The 19,711-nt window shown below is 38.3% G+C and overlaps 1 protein-coding gene across 2 annotated transcripts in view; it reads left to right on the top strand.

Annotated features, from left to right (window-relative positions):
- Nucleotides 1-18,124, top strand: part of CCDC141 (coiled-coil domain containing 141) — a 204,310-nt gene extending 186,186 nt beyond the window's left edge. The window contains exons 22-24 of one of the 2 annotated variants that reach the window (XM_079923846.1): nt 2,717-2,830; nt 11,414-12,267; nt 14,376-18,124. In XM_079923846.1, coding sequence (XP_079779972.1) covers nt 2,717-2,830; nt 11,414-12,267; nt 14,376-14,643 — 1,236 coding nt within the window. In that variant the 3' untranslated portion in view covers nt 14,644-18,124. The remainder of the gene's footprint in view (nt 1-2,716; nt 2,831-11,413; nt 12,268-14,375) is intronic. The other variant, XM_079923844.1, reaches the window with a different exon arrangement.
- Nucleotides 18,125-19,711: the final 1,587 nt, after the last annotated feature.

Genomic DNA, 19,711 nt, shown 5'->3' with positions numbered 1-19,711 from the left:
GTGAAAACAAGCTCAGGGCTCCCACTGATTCTGCATTATGGTGAGTTGTATAATTATTTCATTAAATATTACAATGTAATAATAAATAGAAATAAAGTGCACAATAAATGTAATGCACTTGAATCATCCCAAAACCGTCCCCCACCCCTCAGTCCGTGGAAAAATTGTCTTCCACGAAATCGGTCCCTGGTACCAAAAAGCTTGGGGATCGCTGTGCTATAGCTCCTGTGTTTCTTCCTACCATAATCATCACATATAACTACCATGATCATCTCAGCCTCTCTCCTTGATTATACCTGAGGAAACCCCGTTCAGTTTAGCATCCCACACAACATTTAACACTATGCTTTGCTGAAAACAGGTTCTCCCGAAAGGGTTTTGGCATTTGTAGTAAATGCTCAAAGGATTGGTACAGAAAAAAAAAAAAATCATTCAATAGCCCAAAAAAGTTTGGTTTGGGTGGACATTAAAATGAGGAATGGCCTCTTTGGCAAGAGAAATGGGCATCAGAGATATGGGGATATATGTATATGTATAACTGATTCACTTTGTTATAAAGCAGAAACTAACACACCATTGTAAAACAATTATACTCCAATAAAGATGTTAAAAAAAATTTTTTTAATTAAAAAACAAAACAAAACAACATTGCCCTTACAAGTTACGGCCTAAACAAAAAGCCTGTCAAATGATGCTTGCTAACACTTTACAGATGTTTCTATGAGAGCATACATGTATGGTTTTTATGTTTTTAAGGTTAATTCTGTGGCTCTCTTTTGCAGGGGGTTATTAAAAAGCAGACCCAGAAATCCCTGTCAAGGCTGAGACAGTGATAATAATCCTCTCTATTTGTTTAGCATTTTGAAATTTACAAAGGATTTTCATAAATATTGCCTCAGTGATTTCCAAATAACCTTGTGATGGTAATAAGGTAGATGTTGTTTTCTTTGTTTTAGAGTGAAGTTCAGAGAGGGTAAAAGTGCTTTGCTTGGGGACCCACACTCAGTAGTGGTGGGTCTGCAGTATGAACTTAGTTATAATTCAAAATCTAGTACTCCTTCCACAACTGCCAGTTTGGTTTGTTTTATTTTATTTTATTTATTGAAGTTTAGTTGATTTACAATATCATGTTAGTTTCAGGTATACAACACAGTGATTCATTTGTATATATATAACTGAATGTGTGTGTGTGTATTCCTTTTCAGATTCTTTTCCCTTATATATTGTTACAAAATATTGAGTATAGTTCCCTGTGCTATACAGCAGGTCCTTGTTGGTTATCTACTTTATATATAGTAGTGTGTATATGGTAATCCCAACTTCCGAATTTATCCTTCCCCCCACCCCCCTTTCCCCTTTAGTAACCATACATTTGTTTTCCATGCCTGTGAGCCTCTTTCTATTTTATAAATAAGTTCATTTTAAGATTCCACATATAAGTAATATCATATGATATTTGTCTTTCTCTGTCTGGCTTACTTCTCTTAGTGTGATAATCTCTAGGTCCATCCATGTTGTTGTAAATGGCGTTATTTCATTCTTTTTGTGGCTGAGTAATATTCCATTGTATATATGTACCACATCTTCTTTATCCGGTCATTCATCGATGGACATTTAGGTTGCTTCCATGTCTTGGCTATTGTAAATAGTGCTGCAGTGAACATTTGGGGTGCATGTATCTTTTTGAATTATAGCTTTCTCTGGATATATGCCCAGGAGTGGGATTGTTAGATCATATGGGAGTTCTAATTTTAGTTTTTTAAGGAACCTCTATACTGTTCTCCATAGTGGTTGTACCAATCTACGTTACACTTTGGAATTAGGTATCAAGTGTGTACTAAAGCAGAGTAATTTATCCAGTAATACAAACCAGTTTAATTTTTAGAGTTGGGAGTAAAAGCTAAATCTCCCCAGTAAATGTCTCCCCAAATCTTCCAAGTTGGTGTAACATGTACACTTTGAGAAGCATGCCTGTTTCTTTAAGGCCCATCTAATGCCTGTATTCCAGGTGGTATAGAGTATCTTCTGTTGCCCTATAACCTCATCCTAAACTGGTGTCCTGTCACTTGGTGTACCTGTGGCTCCTTTCATCTTCACAAAGTCTTCAAAGCTCTTACACTGGCTCCTCAGCAGTTAGCAAACACCCTCTACTTCCATGACTAAAACGGAGCCCCATGAACTGTAGGAGCAAAATATCACCCCCCACAAAGCATCGTTTGTTCTCAATTGTTTTTTTTCTTTACCATACTCAATTATATTACCTTCCTCTTTTCATGAGTCTCCCAAACATTTTGCTTGTCTAAATACTCTGAATTTCCTACTTTGTTCTCCATCAGAATCTTCAATCATTTCCTCCTCATGGCTGCTCCCCTAGATTTTTGCGATGGTTTAAACTGCCACGCACAATGATTTTTCTCTCTAGAGAATGCTCCTGTAGGTGCATCCTATTATAACAATGACTTTTTTCCAGCTGGGCCTTTGAACAACCTATTTTTACTGGCAATCAACTTTATCAAAGGAGTGAGGTAGGAAGGGAACTGTGAGCTTGAAGAGATAATTTTATAAATCACATCGTGGGAGTACGCCAGTCTCTTGAGGAATACATTTACTGAAAGATTGCAAGTGGTCTATGTTTTCTTCCAAGTGGTTATTGTGTGGCACTGTTCCCCCAACTTTCCTGGCCCAGGCTCTCACTAAGCTTCACTTTGTACATCAGGGAAACGTTTTAAAGATGAATCTGAATTTGGAAGGCTTCCACGATGATTGCATTGACCTACTAAAAGAACCAGGGAGAAATAAGCAGACAATATTCAATAAAGGAAGGAATAAGGTAAAGAAAACTATGTACCCTCAGATATTCATTACTTTTGTTTTGAGGTTAGAGTCATTGTGCATTGAAAAAAAATGAATTGAAGCCTTATTATCAATCTGAATCTTCCAGTGTAAATGAAATGTGAGTGTCCTCTTCCCTTCTTTTCTATCCCTTACTTAGTCCTTCATCTCTCATCTGTGCTCTTTCCCTCTGAGTCCCTCCCACTGAATACTGGAGCCATAGCATTTCACAGTGGCGTTGGGACAGCCATTCAAACACCACACCATCTCCCCAAACTATTTTTGTTTCTCCCATCTTTAGCTGCCTTTCAATCCCAACTTCAAATTTTACTTCTCCCTCTTTATCATACCACCAAGTTATGACTTTGTTGTTTTACACTACCCCCTGGAAAACCTTAATACATGAAATTATTGATAGATTGTATCTTGTTGCCATAGACTCTACCTCTAAGATGATATTTCATATGTACTAAAACATAGAATGCAACTGAAATATAAATACTAAAGTATTTAGAGAAATGTTAAATTATTTTAAAGCCTATGCATTACAGATAAATTAAGCATGCAGCAAGAACTGCAAATATTCACAAAATGCATATGCATTTCAAAAGCATTATTTAAATCACATCATGATGGATTTTCAGTATAAGTTGCTCACTATCTATTCATAGCTGCTGGACTATAATTAGCTCTTGACTTTATGCTTTGCCAAGTTTGCTCCCAATGTTTGTGTCTCTCCCAAGGAACTGAAAGAGCAAGCAGAGTTGACATTTTTCTCAACTGCTCCCAAATAAAATAAAATATACTCTTTGTGACATGAGAGTTTAAAAAATTTCTCCCCACTTGTTGCAGTCATCTCATGGAGAAAGACTTACCTTTTCTTAAACTAAATACAGTACTTAAGAGCTTCTTTATATGTCCTTTTCTGCAGGTTAAATCTATGTCAAGGTCTAGTGCAATTACACAACCACCAGGCAGCAAGTACCATTAATTAAGCAAGCTGGCTTTTTTCGTGGGATGGGCTTGTAGCATTTAAACCCTGATTCCTCTCTGAGGCAAAGGAAAGCTGCCACACCTTGATCATCTTGTTGGACTTTAGCCTTATATCAAATGATCTTTGGTTACTCTGATTGTCTAAACCAGGATTACTCAACCTCGGTACTACTGACATTTTGGCCCAAAGAATCCTTTGTTGTGGGTGCTGTCCTGTGCATTGTAGAATGTTTAGCAGCACTCCTGGCCGGAAGTACCCGCTCTCCACCCAGTTGTGACAACCAAAAATGTCTATAGAAACTATCAAATGGCCCCTGGGAAGCAAAATCAACCTTGACTGAGACTAACTAGTCGAAATAATAAAGAATAACATTAAATGCATCACATTTTCTTAACTAAGTTATGAGATACTAAATCCAGCAACATATTATTTATTTTTTTAATTCTGCACACTTTTCTACATTGTCAACCACACACATTTAGTAAGATTAGAAACAAAAGTGATTGCTGCCAAAGCAAACACACTCATTTATACTTAGTAAAAATGGCTTTCTTGTTTTTATTTATTTTTCTTAGAAAAAAATTAAAGAAACAGATTCCTTTAAATAAAAAAAGCAAGATTTTCTTTCATTGAGAAATCACTTTTACTTTAACGTAAATTAAAAGACATGATAGATCATCAGATATTTAGGATAAAAGTGAAAATCCATAATTACACTATGATCTCTCATTGACCTCATTTCATGTATATGTTCTCGTGCAATTGGCAAAATGAAAGGGCAGCAGTAATCTTCACTTTTAAACAGCTCAACCACATTTACCCTCTTACTGTCTCTATCATTTATATTATAGGTCAGCTGTAACAAGTTCATGAAACACCATGTGGGCAGATAACAAGAAGCACCAAGTGAAAAGCTTATGTGGGAATCACTGCATTCAATTGTGATACCCTTAAATGGTATTGTTCTTTCTCAGAAAATTATTTGAGTCAGAAAGAACAATTCCACCAAACTATTACAAGAAAATGTTCATCACAGGATTTTTTCCTGGAGATAGTAAAGTGCTTCTCATTTTTCTGACCCAAAAAATACAGTTGGTAGAATTAAGCAATTCAGTAAATGCAGTGCCCATTGCACTGCTAACAGATTAGTGATGGTGTTTTATTCCCTAAGGTGAGCACTGAAGCTGAATCCACAGGAATATCTAAAAACCCCTATGGTTAAACAGAGGCACAGAGTATTAAAAGCCTTGCCTAAAATCACAGAACTATGTAAGGCTTATGATACCAGCATTTAGAGTTACAGAATTCTAGTGCTAGAAGGGATTTAACAATCATCTGATCAAATCTCATTTTACAGTTGAGGAAACTGAGGCCCAAAGAGATTAAATATTTTGCCCTCCAAAATTCACAGGAAGTAGTGTCAGAACTGGGCAGGCAGCCCAATTCTGAATTTCAGCCATGTAACTTTTTCCACAAGACCAAAAGGGAGCTCCAAGAAACTGCTGCATATAAATAAGCTGTTTTGTAATGATACTGTAGATTCCCATGCCAAATTTTTTCCCTCTTTCCATTCATCTATTACACAGTGATTAATAAAGTAGCAGCATGGAAGTGCTTTCATAGCAAACAATTCAGTGGAGTGCTCTTATCGAAGTGGGTGAGGACAGTCCCTGGGCCCTCTTCCAGTAATCCTGATCACCTGGTAGGCGGAGTAAGATGTTCTTGAGACATTTGCTTTGGAAAATAATGGGAAGGGCAAAAGGTTCTTCACCACCTTTCTGTTCTCTCTTACCTTGTCCTCCCCAAGTGCTTAAGGGTACCAAGTCACTCCTTGACTGCCCAAATCCCCTTCCAAGAGCCTTCCCCAGAAAAGCCTTTCATAGACCAAGCCCTATGTTCAATATCTTTCTTTATCCACTTCCCACTTACCTTCATTAAATCATAAACCAAGATAAGATTACCTATTGTGGAGATATTTTAGAAGATAAAGCCTTGTGGAATTCCCTTAAATTTACCACAAACATGGCTCCCCACCCTACGGACTTGGAGAACTGGTGCTACACACTTAGTTCAATGGATGTAGAGTATCATTATATTTTCTTTTCCAGATGCTCATTTTGTTTGCCTACAGGGCAATGATTGTAGAGTCAAGTGATTATGTCCATCAGTGGAAATGAAAGTTCAGAAATCCTGACAGAGATACGATCTAAGGCTATAGATTTAGGATTAATTAAAAGTTAATGATCATTAGATATAATATTAATTAAAAGTTAATGATCATTAGATCTCATAGGGTGAGATCTTTGAGTGGAAAAGTATATAGAGAAGATTAGAAAACTTAAAGACAAGATTACACATCATTCATGTTTTTAGAAGGTGGGAAAAGAAACAGGAATCAACAAAGACAAAGAGCAGCCAAGGCTGTACGAGAAAGCAATTGAGAATGAGCGATGTTTTGGTGAGTTAAATCAGTTTCCCAGACACTTTGCCAGAACTCATCAGATTGATGCAAATATTCCCTGTCTGTGCTGAGATACACAGATTTATCTACCCCTTTCTGGAAACACACACACACACACACAAACACACATTTTTTCTCCTAATAGCAAAAAATGGCTTTATGGTGGAGAAATATAAAAGATAGTTGGTATATGTGAATGTCTGGAAACCATTTTCATAAAGGAAAATTAGTATACCCAGGAAACTATAGTTCAGTGAGTTCTAAAAGTATTTTTGTAGAATTCCATAGTGACTTAAAAACTGAACGCCTATTTGCATTTGAGAATAAAGACAGAAGTGTCAAAAGCCAACAGGGATTTACTCAGAAAAACTTGTGTTAAATTCACCTTATTTTGCTTTCTGAGATGATTATTTAATAGAAAACTCTAGGTTGGTGCCATAGACAAAATTTATTGTGGTTTCAGGAAGTCATTTGATAAACACACTCACGATATGTCTCTTAAGGTAAGTGGAGAAATGTGAATTGAATGGGCGTTTGGTCAGGTTATAATTGTGCCCAAGCGTGTTAAATAGTTCATCAGTGTCAACCTGGAAGACAGTTTGCCTTGCCCTGGGGAGACAGTTGGCTTTGTCCTAAACTCTGCAGTGTTCAACACTTTTATCAGTGGTATTAATAGACAGAGGAAGTAGGACATTTTAGTTGATTAAAAACATTGTGAATCAATAGTCCCGTGTGATTCTTATAAAAACAAACAAAAAACTAATAAAGTCACTTTCATAAAAATATATCATGTAGATCAAGGAGATGATTCCACTGATTACTTTCCACCTGAAAAGTAAGTAAATCCTGGAAATAAACATAAGTTGAAATGTTTCTAGAAAAAGATTTGAGAAAACTCTCTCTTATTGTCAGTGGAAGTTATCCGGTAGTGTATTTTTGGTGGAAAGTATTTTTCTACTTCAGGAATTATAGGGAGTGAAAAAAAGTAATATCCTTGGATTACCTTCTTGAGTTTAGCACCATTTGAAAGTGAGACACAGGAGTCAGGAATCAGTAACCAGTAAAAGCTGGACTGGAGGACAGGGCTTGGACTTTTCTAGTGGGTTTCCCCAAACTTCATCTCTGGTTGAGACAGACTTGTCTACTCAGCCACTTGGGTGCACAGCTAGACAACACAGGCTTCCCTTACAGAGGTTTTTCCTGCATTAGAGCCAGTGTGGATGCACCCACTTGACGGAAGGCACATCCAAAAGAGAGGCACTCAAAGAGACAGAGCTGAGCAGGCTCAGTCTCTTCTTCCAAACCCACAATTAGGTAAGTCACTTCCTCCCCAGGAGCGAGTGAGGAGTAGGGAAACTAGCTCAGACTTTTATCCAAATTCCTCCTAAGCCTGTTGCAAAACTTCAATTTTTACACATTATTCTTTTCCAGAGGGGCCTATGTTACCCATAGAAGTCATTGAGGAGTTGCCTGCCCCTGCATGACCCTCAGATCAACAAATGTCCCTCCCCACCCATGAAGGAGTTTGTAGCTCATTAAAGTGGGACCTCCGAAGGTGACCAGAATGAAGAAAGTTCCAGGAATTAAGGCAGAATAAGACCTGGAGGTTGCAGGACCAATTCTCTAAATAGTCAAAGGGCTGTTAAAAGAGGAGGGCAGTCGGACATCTTCTATGTCATTCCAAGAGGCCAGTTCTGATGTATTGGTGGATACTGAGTGAAGGCAGATCTGTGATAAATACAGGAAGTTATTCTTAACACAAATAAAGCATAAACTTCTTTTCAAAGAAAGCACCCATTCAGAAAAAGTGTTCAAACAGAGGCTGTCAGAATGGCATAGAGGAGATCCTTAGTCTGAACAGGAGGTTGTAGGATCAAAGTCTCTGAGAAAAGGAAAATAAACATTCTACATTCAGGGAGAGATGGAAGGAGAGGCACTAAGCTGTGGTAGGAAAACCAAAAGAAGGAGGGGCATTCCCTACGGAATATGTGTTTATTTAGTAATTTTTTTATTGAAGTATATTTGATTTACAATGTTGTGTTAATTTCTGCTATACAGCAAAGTGATTCAGTTATACATATATATATATACATTCTTTTTTTTTTAGATTCTTCTCCATTCTGGTTTATCATAGGATATTGAATATAGTTTCCTGTGCTATACAGTAGGACCTTGTTGTTTATCCATTCTGTGTATAATAGCTTACATCTGGTAAACCCAACCTCCCATTCCATCCCTCCCCCCAGCTCCCTCCCCCTTGGCAACCATAAGTCTGTACTCTATACCTGTGATTCTGTTTCCATTTCATAGATAAGTTCATTTGTGCCATATTTTAGATTCCACATATAAGTGATATCATGTGGTATTTGTCCTTCTCCTTCTGACTTACTTCACTTAGTATGATAATCTCTAGGTCCATCCATGTTGTTGCAAATGGCATTATTTCGTTCTTTTTTAAAAATTTTTATTTAATTTATTTTTGGCTGTGTTGGGTCTTCATTGCTCTGCGCAGGCTTTCTCTAGTTGCGGCAAGTGGGGGCCATTCTTCTTTGAGGTGTGCAGCCTTCTCTTGTTGTGGCACGTGGGCTGTAGGCATGTGGGCTTCAGTAGTTGTGGCACACAGGCTTAGTTGCTCCATGGCATGTGGGATCTTCCCGGACCAGGGCTCGAACCCGTGTCCCCTGCATTGGCAGGCGGATTCTTAACCACTGAGCCACCAGGGAAGCCCCTATTTCGTTCTTGTTTATGGCTGAGTAGCATTCCATTGTATATATATGTACCACATCTTATTTATCCATTCATCTGTCGCTGGACATTTAGGTTGTTTCCGTGTCTTGGCTATTGTAAATAGTGCTGCAATGAACATAGGGGTGCATGCACCTTTTTGAATTAGAGTTTTGTCTGGATATATGCCCAGGAGTGGGATTGCTGGATGATATGGTAATTCTATTTTTAGTTTTCTGATGAACCTCCATACTGTTCTCCATAGTGGCTACACCAACTTACATTCCTACCAACAGTGTAGGAGGGTTCCCTTTTTCTCCACACCCACTCCAGCATTTATTACTTGTATACTTTTTTTTTTTTTTTTTTTTTTGCGGTACGTGGGCCTCTCACTGTTGTGGCCTCTCCCGTTGCGGAGCACAGGCTCCGGACGCGTAGGCTCAGCGGCCATGGCTCACGGGGCCAGCCGCTCCACAGCATGTGGAATCTTACCGGACAGGGGCACGAACCCGTGTCCCCTGCATTGGCAGGCGGACTCTCAACCACTGCGCCACCAGGGAAGCCCACTTGTATACTTTTTAATGATGGCCATGCTGACTGGTGTGAGGTGATACCTCATTGTAGTTTTGATTTGCATTTCTCTAATAATTAGCAATGTTGAGCATCTTTTCATGTGCCTATTGGCCATCTGTATGTCTTCTTTGGAGAAATGTCTGTTAAGATCTTCTGCCCATTTTTCGATTGGGAGATTTTTGTTGTGTTGTTGTTGAGTTGTATGAGCCCTTGTTGATCACATCATCTGCAAATATTTTATCCTGTTAGTAATTTTTTTAATGAGAAAAACTTTTAAGAACTTCTGGCTTTAGACCCAGGGTTTAAACTTTTTCTAAATGGCTGAAGGAAACCACTTTCTCTCAGCTGGGATTATGCTTTCTCTGAGGGTAAGTCATATCTGTGGGATAGTAGAAGGAACATTGTTTTGGTTTGCTTCTAGTCTTCAATCTGAAAACACATTTATTTCTCAAAAATCACCTGTAAAGTATATGTCCAGAACAGGACTATGGGCTAAAATGAAGAACTCAAAGTCAAGGCAAGACATAACTTTCTCATGTGCAAGTAGTAGCCACAGGACAAAAACCAGTAATTGTTAATTAAGGAAAAATGTGCCCAAAATGCTGAGGAAAGGCAAAGAATGAAGTGGTTATAAAACAAGTAGGTTGGGATCAATGAGATCCCTTTCAGCTTCAATATTCTTTTGAGTCTATGCCAGAAGGGTTATTTGAACCTCTTCTCAAACCAGAGATGGACGTCAGTGAGTGGAGAGAAATACTAGAACAGTGTGAGATGGATCACTGTTTTTCTCAGTCTTGTAGAATGACCTATGCTCCACATGGGACAGAAAGACAAGTGGCAAGTGTTCCTCTGCTGTATGTTGGTGTGTTCTCCTGCGAAAGTCCACAACATGGGATTGTTCCCTTAATATCTACCTCCCTGCTAGGCTGTCATCTCCAAGAGGGAAGGATTATATTTACTTTTACTCACCATTTATCTCTGCAATGCCTAGCACAGTACCTAGTATATAATAGGTGCTCAATAGATATTTTTCATCGTAAGAATAAAACTAAGGGGCTTTTAGAAAATAAAACCAGTCATTAAAATTGGCTTTCTCTATATGAGATACCTATAGTTGTCAAATTCATAGAGACAGAAAGTAGAAGCGACTGGGGGATGGGAGAAGGGGAAGTTAGTCTTTAATGGGCACAGAGTTTCAGTTTGGAAAGATGAAAAGATTCTGGAGATGGACAATGGTGTTGGTTGCACGACACCGTGAATGTCCTTAATGCCGCTAAACTGTACACTTAAAAAATGTTAAAATGGTAAATTTTAGGTTGTGTATATTTTACCACAATAATTTAAAAAAAAAAAAAAGAATGGCTTTCCTGAGAAAAAAGGAGGGTTATTCTAGGAGGGTCTGAGGATCACCTAAAAGGGAACATCTGATATTTGGGAACCACGAATGCTGTGAAGTGTAGACAGATAAATAAACCAAACCAGAACTTGCTGGCAGAGGAAGACTCCTCAGATCATGATTGGAAAGACGTGGATCCAGTCGAGACTGCATCATGAGAGATGAGAACCAGGGCTTTCTCTCTTCTGTGTCGCAAGGTCTGTCACCTCTCACTCAGAGGCTGGAGGTCGGTTTACACCGATTCCTTAGTCATGGGACGGGGCTGTGCTGAGCTTCAGCAGACAAACAGTTTCAAGTTCTGTAAGGCCAGAGCCAGGGCCCCAGCTGTCACTCACTGCAGGTCTTCTCAAGTTGTCTCTCTGAGGTTGACTTTGAGGTCTGGAAAAAGAAAACTCGACCACTAACTGGAAGCTTTGACTTTTCCATTTTGAAGGAGCAGGCCAAGCCAGCGGACGACTTGGCGGTCAATAGAGCAGGAGAGGGTCAGCTTCCACGGGAAGTGAAGCAGCTGGTCCCCGGCCCAGAGGGTGCTGTCCAAGGCCTGCTCCTGCCCGTGGATGTGCTTTCAGGAGAAGAATATGACTGTGTCTCGCCCGATGACGTCTCCCTGCCTCCGCTCCCGGAAAGCCCCAATTCCCTCCTCGCTCCGTCTGACATGGAGCTGGAGGCGCGTGCCCTCCCGTCCCTCCGCCGGCACCTAAGCAGCCACGGGATGCAGACAGGGACCAGCGGTCCAGGGGAGGCCCCGGAATCTGGCCTTCCGCCACCTGCTGCTTTTGCTGATGCTTGCGATGATAAGAGAGAAACATTTTCGAGTCATTTTGAGAAGCCTTCCCCCCAGTTCCAAGCTGAGCCCCCATTAACATCCCGAAGATTTCCGGAAGAGAGTACTGACTTCCACAGAATCAGTGTTAAACCTCCAGAGAGCATGTGCGGTGAAGTGCATGCGCGAGCTTTGCAACAGCACCCCCAGGCTCAGGGAAGTTTGCTAGAAACACCGGAGAAAACGCATGCTGATAATAACGTCACTAAAACCCGACATAGGCTGCATGCTTCCCAGGATGCATGCTCGGGCCTCGGGTTTCAGCCAGGCCCCAGCCAGGCCTGTCAGAGGCAAATGGTTCCCAGAGAAGAGATTAAAGTTACCTCAGCAAAGAACAGCGTGGTCAGCCTAGCTGGCCAGGCCCCTAATTTCTCCAGGCTCTTGTCTAATGTAACTGTCATGGAAGGTTCTCCAGTGACTTTGGAAGTTGAAGTAACAGGATTTCCAGAGCCAACACTGACATGGTGGGTAGCCTATAACGACAAGCCATAAACAGAAACCAATTGAATCACTGAGCAAATCATTCTGTGTGCACTAACTTAAAGGTTTAGGGGTAGCTGATTAATATTCTAGGTCACTGCAACGCTGCATGATTCAATCTCACATCGAACCCCCGACTCTCATTTTTGTAGCCGCATGGCTGATACCCTTAAAGAAAAGGTAACCATATAAAATAATGATTTAACCAACTCCAAAAGCACTGCAACTTAGTTGTGCTATTTTTTGGTTTCAGTTTAACATTCCGCATTTCTAAAGGTTGTGCTTGAACTTCTTTCCTATTGTTTATTCCTACATAAGCATGACATTTACTTGGTTTAACATCCAATTAAAAAACATAAGCATTTGGGTTTTTCTCTTTTCTCTCATTTACCAATTCCATCTTTTCCCTCTTCCAACAGAGTCACACATGCCACTTTTGTAATATTTGTTTATCTCACTAAGATTTCTTCTTTTACATTTCTTCAATGTGAAAGATGGAATAAAAATATTTCTTTCACAGTTGCTTCTAGTGACAGGTAATAAAGCCGTTTTTGAAAGGTGATGTAATAATTGAGCTGTGAACAATGTGGTTTTACTCTAGACACATCACCATTTTTAGCCAATTTGTTTTAATAAAAGTAAACGGCAGAACACAGGTTTTATATCACTGTTATCATAAAAGCAGTTCTAACTTTCTTAATATGTGGGTTACTTTTAAACGTTTAGAAATTTTTCAAGTTTTCAACCTTAAGTATATTTATTTGAGGACAAAGTTACAAATACGTGAGCATGAGTTTATACTTATAAACTAAGTAAAATAGCATTTATTTATCATACTATTTCAGTAAACATTAAATTAACTCTTTCAATTATTGTGTGTGCCTGTTGATGGTACTTGAAGTGTGGATCAGCTCTCTAAAGAGTTTATGAGAAAATGTTCGTTTCTCAGATTATTAAAAGAAATTGCACTTGGGTTACAGTGCAGCCATTTATGCTTTTTATCTTATTTTGTTGTCTTTACAATTGCATGTTTTTTACAGATCAGGAATTTTGTATTTAGGAATTTAAATATCAGTAAATTTATTATTTAATATTATCATTTAATTCATTATTAAATATTAGTTCACTCCAAAGAAAAATGTTGTCTGAAGTGTTTCTTGTTTTGGCCCACACAAAAAATGACTTGATTAGTATTTACTGTTGAAGAACTGCTGCAGTATTGTGAAAAAATACCTTGCCCTCGAATTTACAACAATTTTGCTCAGTTAACAACTGGCAAACTATCAGGGAATCATTCTTAGGACACTCAGAAAAATGCAAAATTATCACCTAGGCAACGGGAATAGAAAATGCTTCAGGTTTGTCACCACTTCTTGTGTGGAAGAACATGGGGATAAATAAATAAACAAGAACCTAGAGTATACAAAATAAACAAATCATTTGCTTTGTATAATGATGCAGCTAAGTGCTCATATTCGTAGGAAACTCTTAGAAACGTGTCATTAACGGTAGTAATCCAATTGAATAAATGCCTTTTATAATTAGAAATTATTTTCTTCTAATGAAATTAATTCACAAAAATTAAATGAACTCATCTCGCCAGGAAGTGCTATGTAAGTACCTTCCTCTAAAGCGGCGCATTGGCATTCTCCTGCGGATCTTGCGGGATGAGTCTGAGCTGCTGTTTCATAGTGGTTGAAAGAATGACACAGGTCAAATAGAAGGTGCCATTTCCCATTTGGGGTAATTGTTGCCATGAGCAGATGGTGGCCCAGTGTGACCAGATGGCCCAGTTTTTTTAAGAGGAGTTGGATATCTGAATTTTCGTATGCAATATTCTAATTGATAAACGTCCAAAAATTCAGTTTTTAAAAAACACAGTCTGAGCCCATCAAGCACATCTATGGCTACCAGTTGACAGCCTCTGCTTGAAGGATACACAGCCCCACTGGGATTTGTGGTTGCTGCAGAGTTCCTGCTAATGCTAGAGAATATTGCAGTAGTCATGGGCCGAATTGCAGTGCTTATTAGAACTTGGAAATGATGTGAATAAACAGTGATCCTGACTCTAAAAACTGACTCTCTGCTTCAGGTACAAGAAGGGCCAGAAATTGTCTGCAGATGGGCACTTGCAGGTTTTACACAAGGAGACAAGACATTCGGTGTTCATTCCGAAGGTATGCGAGGCAGATGCGGGCCTCTATGTGGCTCGGGCCCAAAACTCTAGTGGCATTCTCTCTTCCAATATCATCCTCCACGTGACAGGTAACCGCAGGCCGCCCATCACCAGAATAAACTGGATCCTGCTGAGTGTCATCTATGTTAGCGTGTCCCTAATGTACTGGCTACTCACAGAGTAACTGCACGGTTGGCACAAATGGGCGTCATTCTTATGAGCCTAAAGGACAACAATACTGCTGTTTATTTTCCTGCATCTCCCACCAAGCATCCCCAACCAAGTATCCCCCACCCAGTGTACCTCCATTCTGGCCGTATTGCTTTTTTGGAATACCACTGCTCGGTGAAATAATCCAATTTTCTTTAGTGCTTTAATGTATTTGAAGAGCTCAGTAAATCATTAGCAGCGAATAAGGATACATTTTGTATTCTCAAAAGAGATGTGTTCAGTATAAAACACAGTCAAATTATACTCTGTTTATTCCCTCCTAATTTAAGAGCATTCAGATCAAGTCTCACATCAGCATGCAGATGTGTTTTATTTCAAATCCAACTGTTTGATAATCTATTTTTAATTGTACGCATAAACATCTCTTTGTAGAATAAGAGTAGAAATGTTGAACTAAAATTGTAATTTTCATTATTGCATAAGATGTCCTTTAATTTTGCTTTTCATGTCTTGATCTCATTTATTGAAATACATTCTATGTAGTTTCAACATAGCCTACATTCCTGAGTCTGAGGATGGCACTGCAAATAATCATTCCTCCTGTTCATCTCATGGGTTTGACATTGGAGAATAGATGTGCTGTTAGCCTTAAATGGAGTTTGAAACCTCCATCAGCTGTGTGTGTCACAGAGCAAGATAGAGCATAGCCGCAGAGGTGGACCAACAGTATTCCTGTCCTTCCGTTGACATGTTTTGGGCAGCCATGTGTATACAGCTGCAACCGGCTTCTCCTGCTTCTAATCTTGATTCTGTTGCTGACCATTTTTACAGCCTGTGGGAAGGCATAGTAGTTCCTCAGTTTCCCATTTGGCAAATGGGTTCATCATCTACCTCTTGGGCAACTGAAGGTTTTCATTTCATGTCTTGTAAAGATCTGGAAAATGGAAAGTACTCTATGAAGACTAAGGGTAATTGTATTGCTTACTGTAATTTGTCATCACACTGCCTTCTGCCCACTGTTTTCTTTCAGATATTGTTTCTTTTGAATATTAACTTAAAGGATGGTGTTAGTATGTGATTTCCAACTATTTCCATATAGGAAAATGATGTTTTCTGAATTGGAGCTTAAATTCCTTTCTAATTTCTTAAGACTATATCTTTTTCAAAGACTTGAAATTAAACTCAGAGGGATACATTTAGTAAGATCTTGGGAGAGAAAAAGTATATAATAGGATGACAAGATAAATTCTATCCTTTTCTTATAATTACCACTGTAATATTGAAGAATGTTCTGTGCCTTTCTGAAATATATTATTCAGAAAAGAGGATCATCATTTTAGTGCCTTTAAAAAATAAACATGTATAAGAGAGGCATTTGTTTTTAGATTTTAAATGTAGTCTTGTCATGTTAGGGTAAAATCTTTAGTTGAAAGAATATTCATTACAGATTTTTGATGAAGGGGAGGCATTAATTATGTTGCTGTAAAGCCTGTCTACAAATAATAAAAATATTTAAATTTAATATATTCAAGTTGGTATTAAAAAGTTACTGGATATTAACCAAAGGTGTGAAATGTGTGGCTAAGTAAAAAGTTGGCATATATTTTCTTGTGCTGTGTATTCAATTTAATGAAAAAATTTCATCTCTTAATTTTCTTAAAAATTTTGACAGAAACCTATTAAAAGCTTATATATACAGCATCCTAGGGAATTCATAGTCTCTTAATTCTCCTGTCCTTTTCGTCCAGTTTCAAGTATTGTGCATATCTTGCCAAATTGCTATTCCCATTTGAAGCTAAAGAGTAAAACCTACTTATGTCCAAAGAGGGCCAGCAGGACCAGGTAACAAATTCTTGTCTCACTCTATCTCTTTCTTGTTAATTTAGTGGGATCTCCCATCCCTTTTTGTCAGCTTGGTTGAGTTTCTTTTAACAGGAGAAAATCAAACAGAAGTTTAATAGCATGTGTACATCAGAGAGACCCAGGAAAACTGAGTAACTCCAGCTTGGCTGAATTTTTGGTTTGGGGTTGTTAGGGCCTGGGAATTACTGGTTTGCTTTACCTGTTGCATGCCAGTACATGTTAATCCTTTGGGGAGCAGGATGGGATATACATATATCCATGGTGATGACCAAAGAAGGCATATAAAGTCCCTGATATATTTGATTTCTATATCAAGCTTAAGGTTTATACATATATCTGATATATATAGCTTATGTATATACCTTATATATATCATATATTTGTATACATATACACCTAGAGCTCAAATGTTGGGATAAAACATTATGCTGATATTCATGTTATAGTTCGGATAGCTGTGTATCTGTCTGTCTGTTTATCTATCTATCATCTATCCATCCATCCACCCATACATTTACCTACCTACCCACTTACCTACCTACATATTCTTCTGGGCTATTGACTATCTAGTAATCCCCACAGCAGTGAAGAATAATTAGCTATTCACTTATTCTTTTGGTTATACTTTAATTTCAGTGTGATTATCCTTTCTGTTAACATTTTTGCCTTGATCAAAAATTCCCCCTATGAAAGTATGAACCAAAAGTATTGGTTAAAAATGAAAAACTTAGGAAATGGACATGATGTTTCTATTTTGAGATATATACATGATTTATACCTGTTTACTTCTAGAGTAAATTCTGGACAGTTAGCAATATCAAAACACTTTTCAACAAGAAAGTGAAAATGACCAAAAGAAATTTTAAAGAATATATACTCGATACCTTGAAGGAATGCAACACAAAATGTGTTTTGAGCTTCCTATAAGGCAAAATTATTTTTTCCAGTTTTTATTTTCTGATAAAAGGATGTATAAACATTTGATGGTAAAGTTTTTTTACATTCAATTCCAGGAGAAACTTACCATAGGAATCCTTACATTTGAATCTTTGCATATTCTATAATATCTAAAGTATTTGGAAAAAGAAGCAGGAAAATTTAGGTGTTTCATTCAATAATGCTAACCATCACTTATAGTTAAGACACAGGCTTAAAGTAAATTATTGCAAGAACCTCCTAACCACTTCACCCTTAAATTTCTTCAAGTAGCACACAAGGTCCTTTAGTACCTATGCTTCCATTCCCAGCCTCTGTTCCATCCCTTCCAATCCCCCCATAAAGCGATACTTAACTTCAGGTTTTACCCTGTCATGATCTTACTTCTCTCCAGCCCTCCTTCCCAGAACTCCCTTACTCTATTCTACCCAACTTCATGTGGCTTAACTCCTGCTTATCCTTCCAGGTCCTTTGGAGACACAACCTTCCCAGGAAGCCTTCTGACCCATCAAGTCCAGTGTAGATGTTCCTGCTATGTGCCCTGTCAGCACCTGAGCTGACCATGTCACATCCCTTAATAGTTGCACTGGAATCGCACATGTGAGCATCTGTCTCCTGGCTAGAGCGAGAGATCCTTATCAGCAGAATCTGTGACAGCCCCGTTCGTCATCATACTCCCAGCACTTAAGACATAGTCACACACTCAATATTTCTTGAATTGTTGTCAGAGGTAAGCAAAGATAAGCATAGCTTGATTTGTCTCTTCTTTTTTTTTTTTTTTTTTGGAGAGATGGGTGGGGGAATGTCAAAAGAGAAAGATATTATTTGTCGCCTGATTATTCTTTCTTGTTATGGACATTGACCAGTCAGAATCAGGTTCTAACCTCACCTAGCCTACCACACTTAAGTGAGAATCCTCCAGAGCCTCTGGGCTGCACCCCAGTTGAAACTTTAAACTTAAAGATATAGGCTGGCTCTGGCAGTGGAGTGGAGAAGTGGGTGTCTCCCCTCTCAGTGACTAAGTCCCAACTGCCAAAACCAGAATTTATGTACTTCTTTAGAACATTGCACAAATTATCAATATTTTATTGTAGCTGGAGCTCAGTCATCTGGTTGCGAACAGATCTTATTTAAAACCGGCTTTTCATTCATAAGTGTAAATCTAAAAACAGCCAAATCCAAAAAATTAGATTATTTGAATTCCAAATGAAGGAAGGAAAAAATATTGCATCTTGTTCCACTCTGTTTATTTTTATTCATGACCGTGCCTTACTAGAAATTGCCATCTGAAGCTTTTGACATTCCTGTTGTAGGTACAGTATTTTAAGCGTGTCCATGAAGTAAGTTAGCTGAAACAAAATAAAATATCTCCTCCTAGTACACTCTGATATTGTGCATGTCAATGCAAATGCCAAAGCATGACAGACTGTTTTCCATTTATAATAAGCAGAATCTTGAGCTGCATCAAACAGCCAAAAAATTTGTATTCACGAAATGAAACAGTGTCCTGCTCAAAGCAACAACAATTCATTTTCTCCTCTGTCTTCACATGAGATGAGATTTGAATGTTATCAGCTGTGCATGAATTCAGCCTCAAAATGGAAACACAAAGCTGCTAATTTGGCTTTTCCTCAAGAATCCCCACACCATTATTCCTTATGTGGGTGAGAGTTTATATAACATCATGAACCACCCAAAACTGGGGGTGAAAGTTGGATGCATGACACTCCTCCAGATGAACAAGTCTTTGATTCTGGAGTCTGCTTGGCCAGATAGCTCTTCCTTCTGTTCAACGGAAATTTCATTTGTTTAAGCCAGGACTTGGCAAATCCACTTCTTTGGATCCTCTTTTTTATACCATAAAATTAACACCCTATCCTCCTTAGAAGACAAGGGGACAGAAAGAATTGTATAGACAAGAACGTTTGTGTGCATATATTTCCAGTTAACGTAATAAAAACCTAGTGAAATTAAAACATATTTTAACTATAGGCATTGCTGGAAAAATTGATGACTTTTCTTTAAACCAAAACAATAATAGGTACATAATTTGAAGTTTCCCATCTGTATTCTGATGGCTCCCTGCTATGTCTCTTTTCCCATTTAGAACTCACTTAATAACAATACTTGTGAAATAACAGCTCCAGAGCTGGCTAATGAAATAAACTTTTCCCTTTGTCATTCAGCAACTGTTCTTTTGCAAGAACTTTATTGATCCAATAACTACAAAATGACATTTTATCTTATATTAGTATTAAAAATCATATAATAAAATCTTCTGA

The sequence above is a fragment of the Stenella coeruleoalba genome (genome assembly GCF_951394435.1).
Source record: "Stenella coeruleoalba genome assembly, chromosome: 6".
Taxonomy (NCBI): domain Eukaryota; kingdom Metazoa; phylum Chordata; class Mammalia; order Artiodactyla; family Delphinidae; genus Stenella; species Stenella coeruleoalba.
Note: the sequence above shows the minus strand (reverse complement) of the source record. Positions and strands in the feature narration are given on the sequence as shown.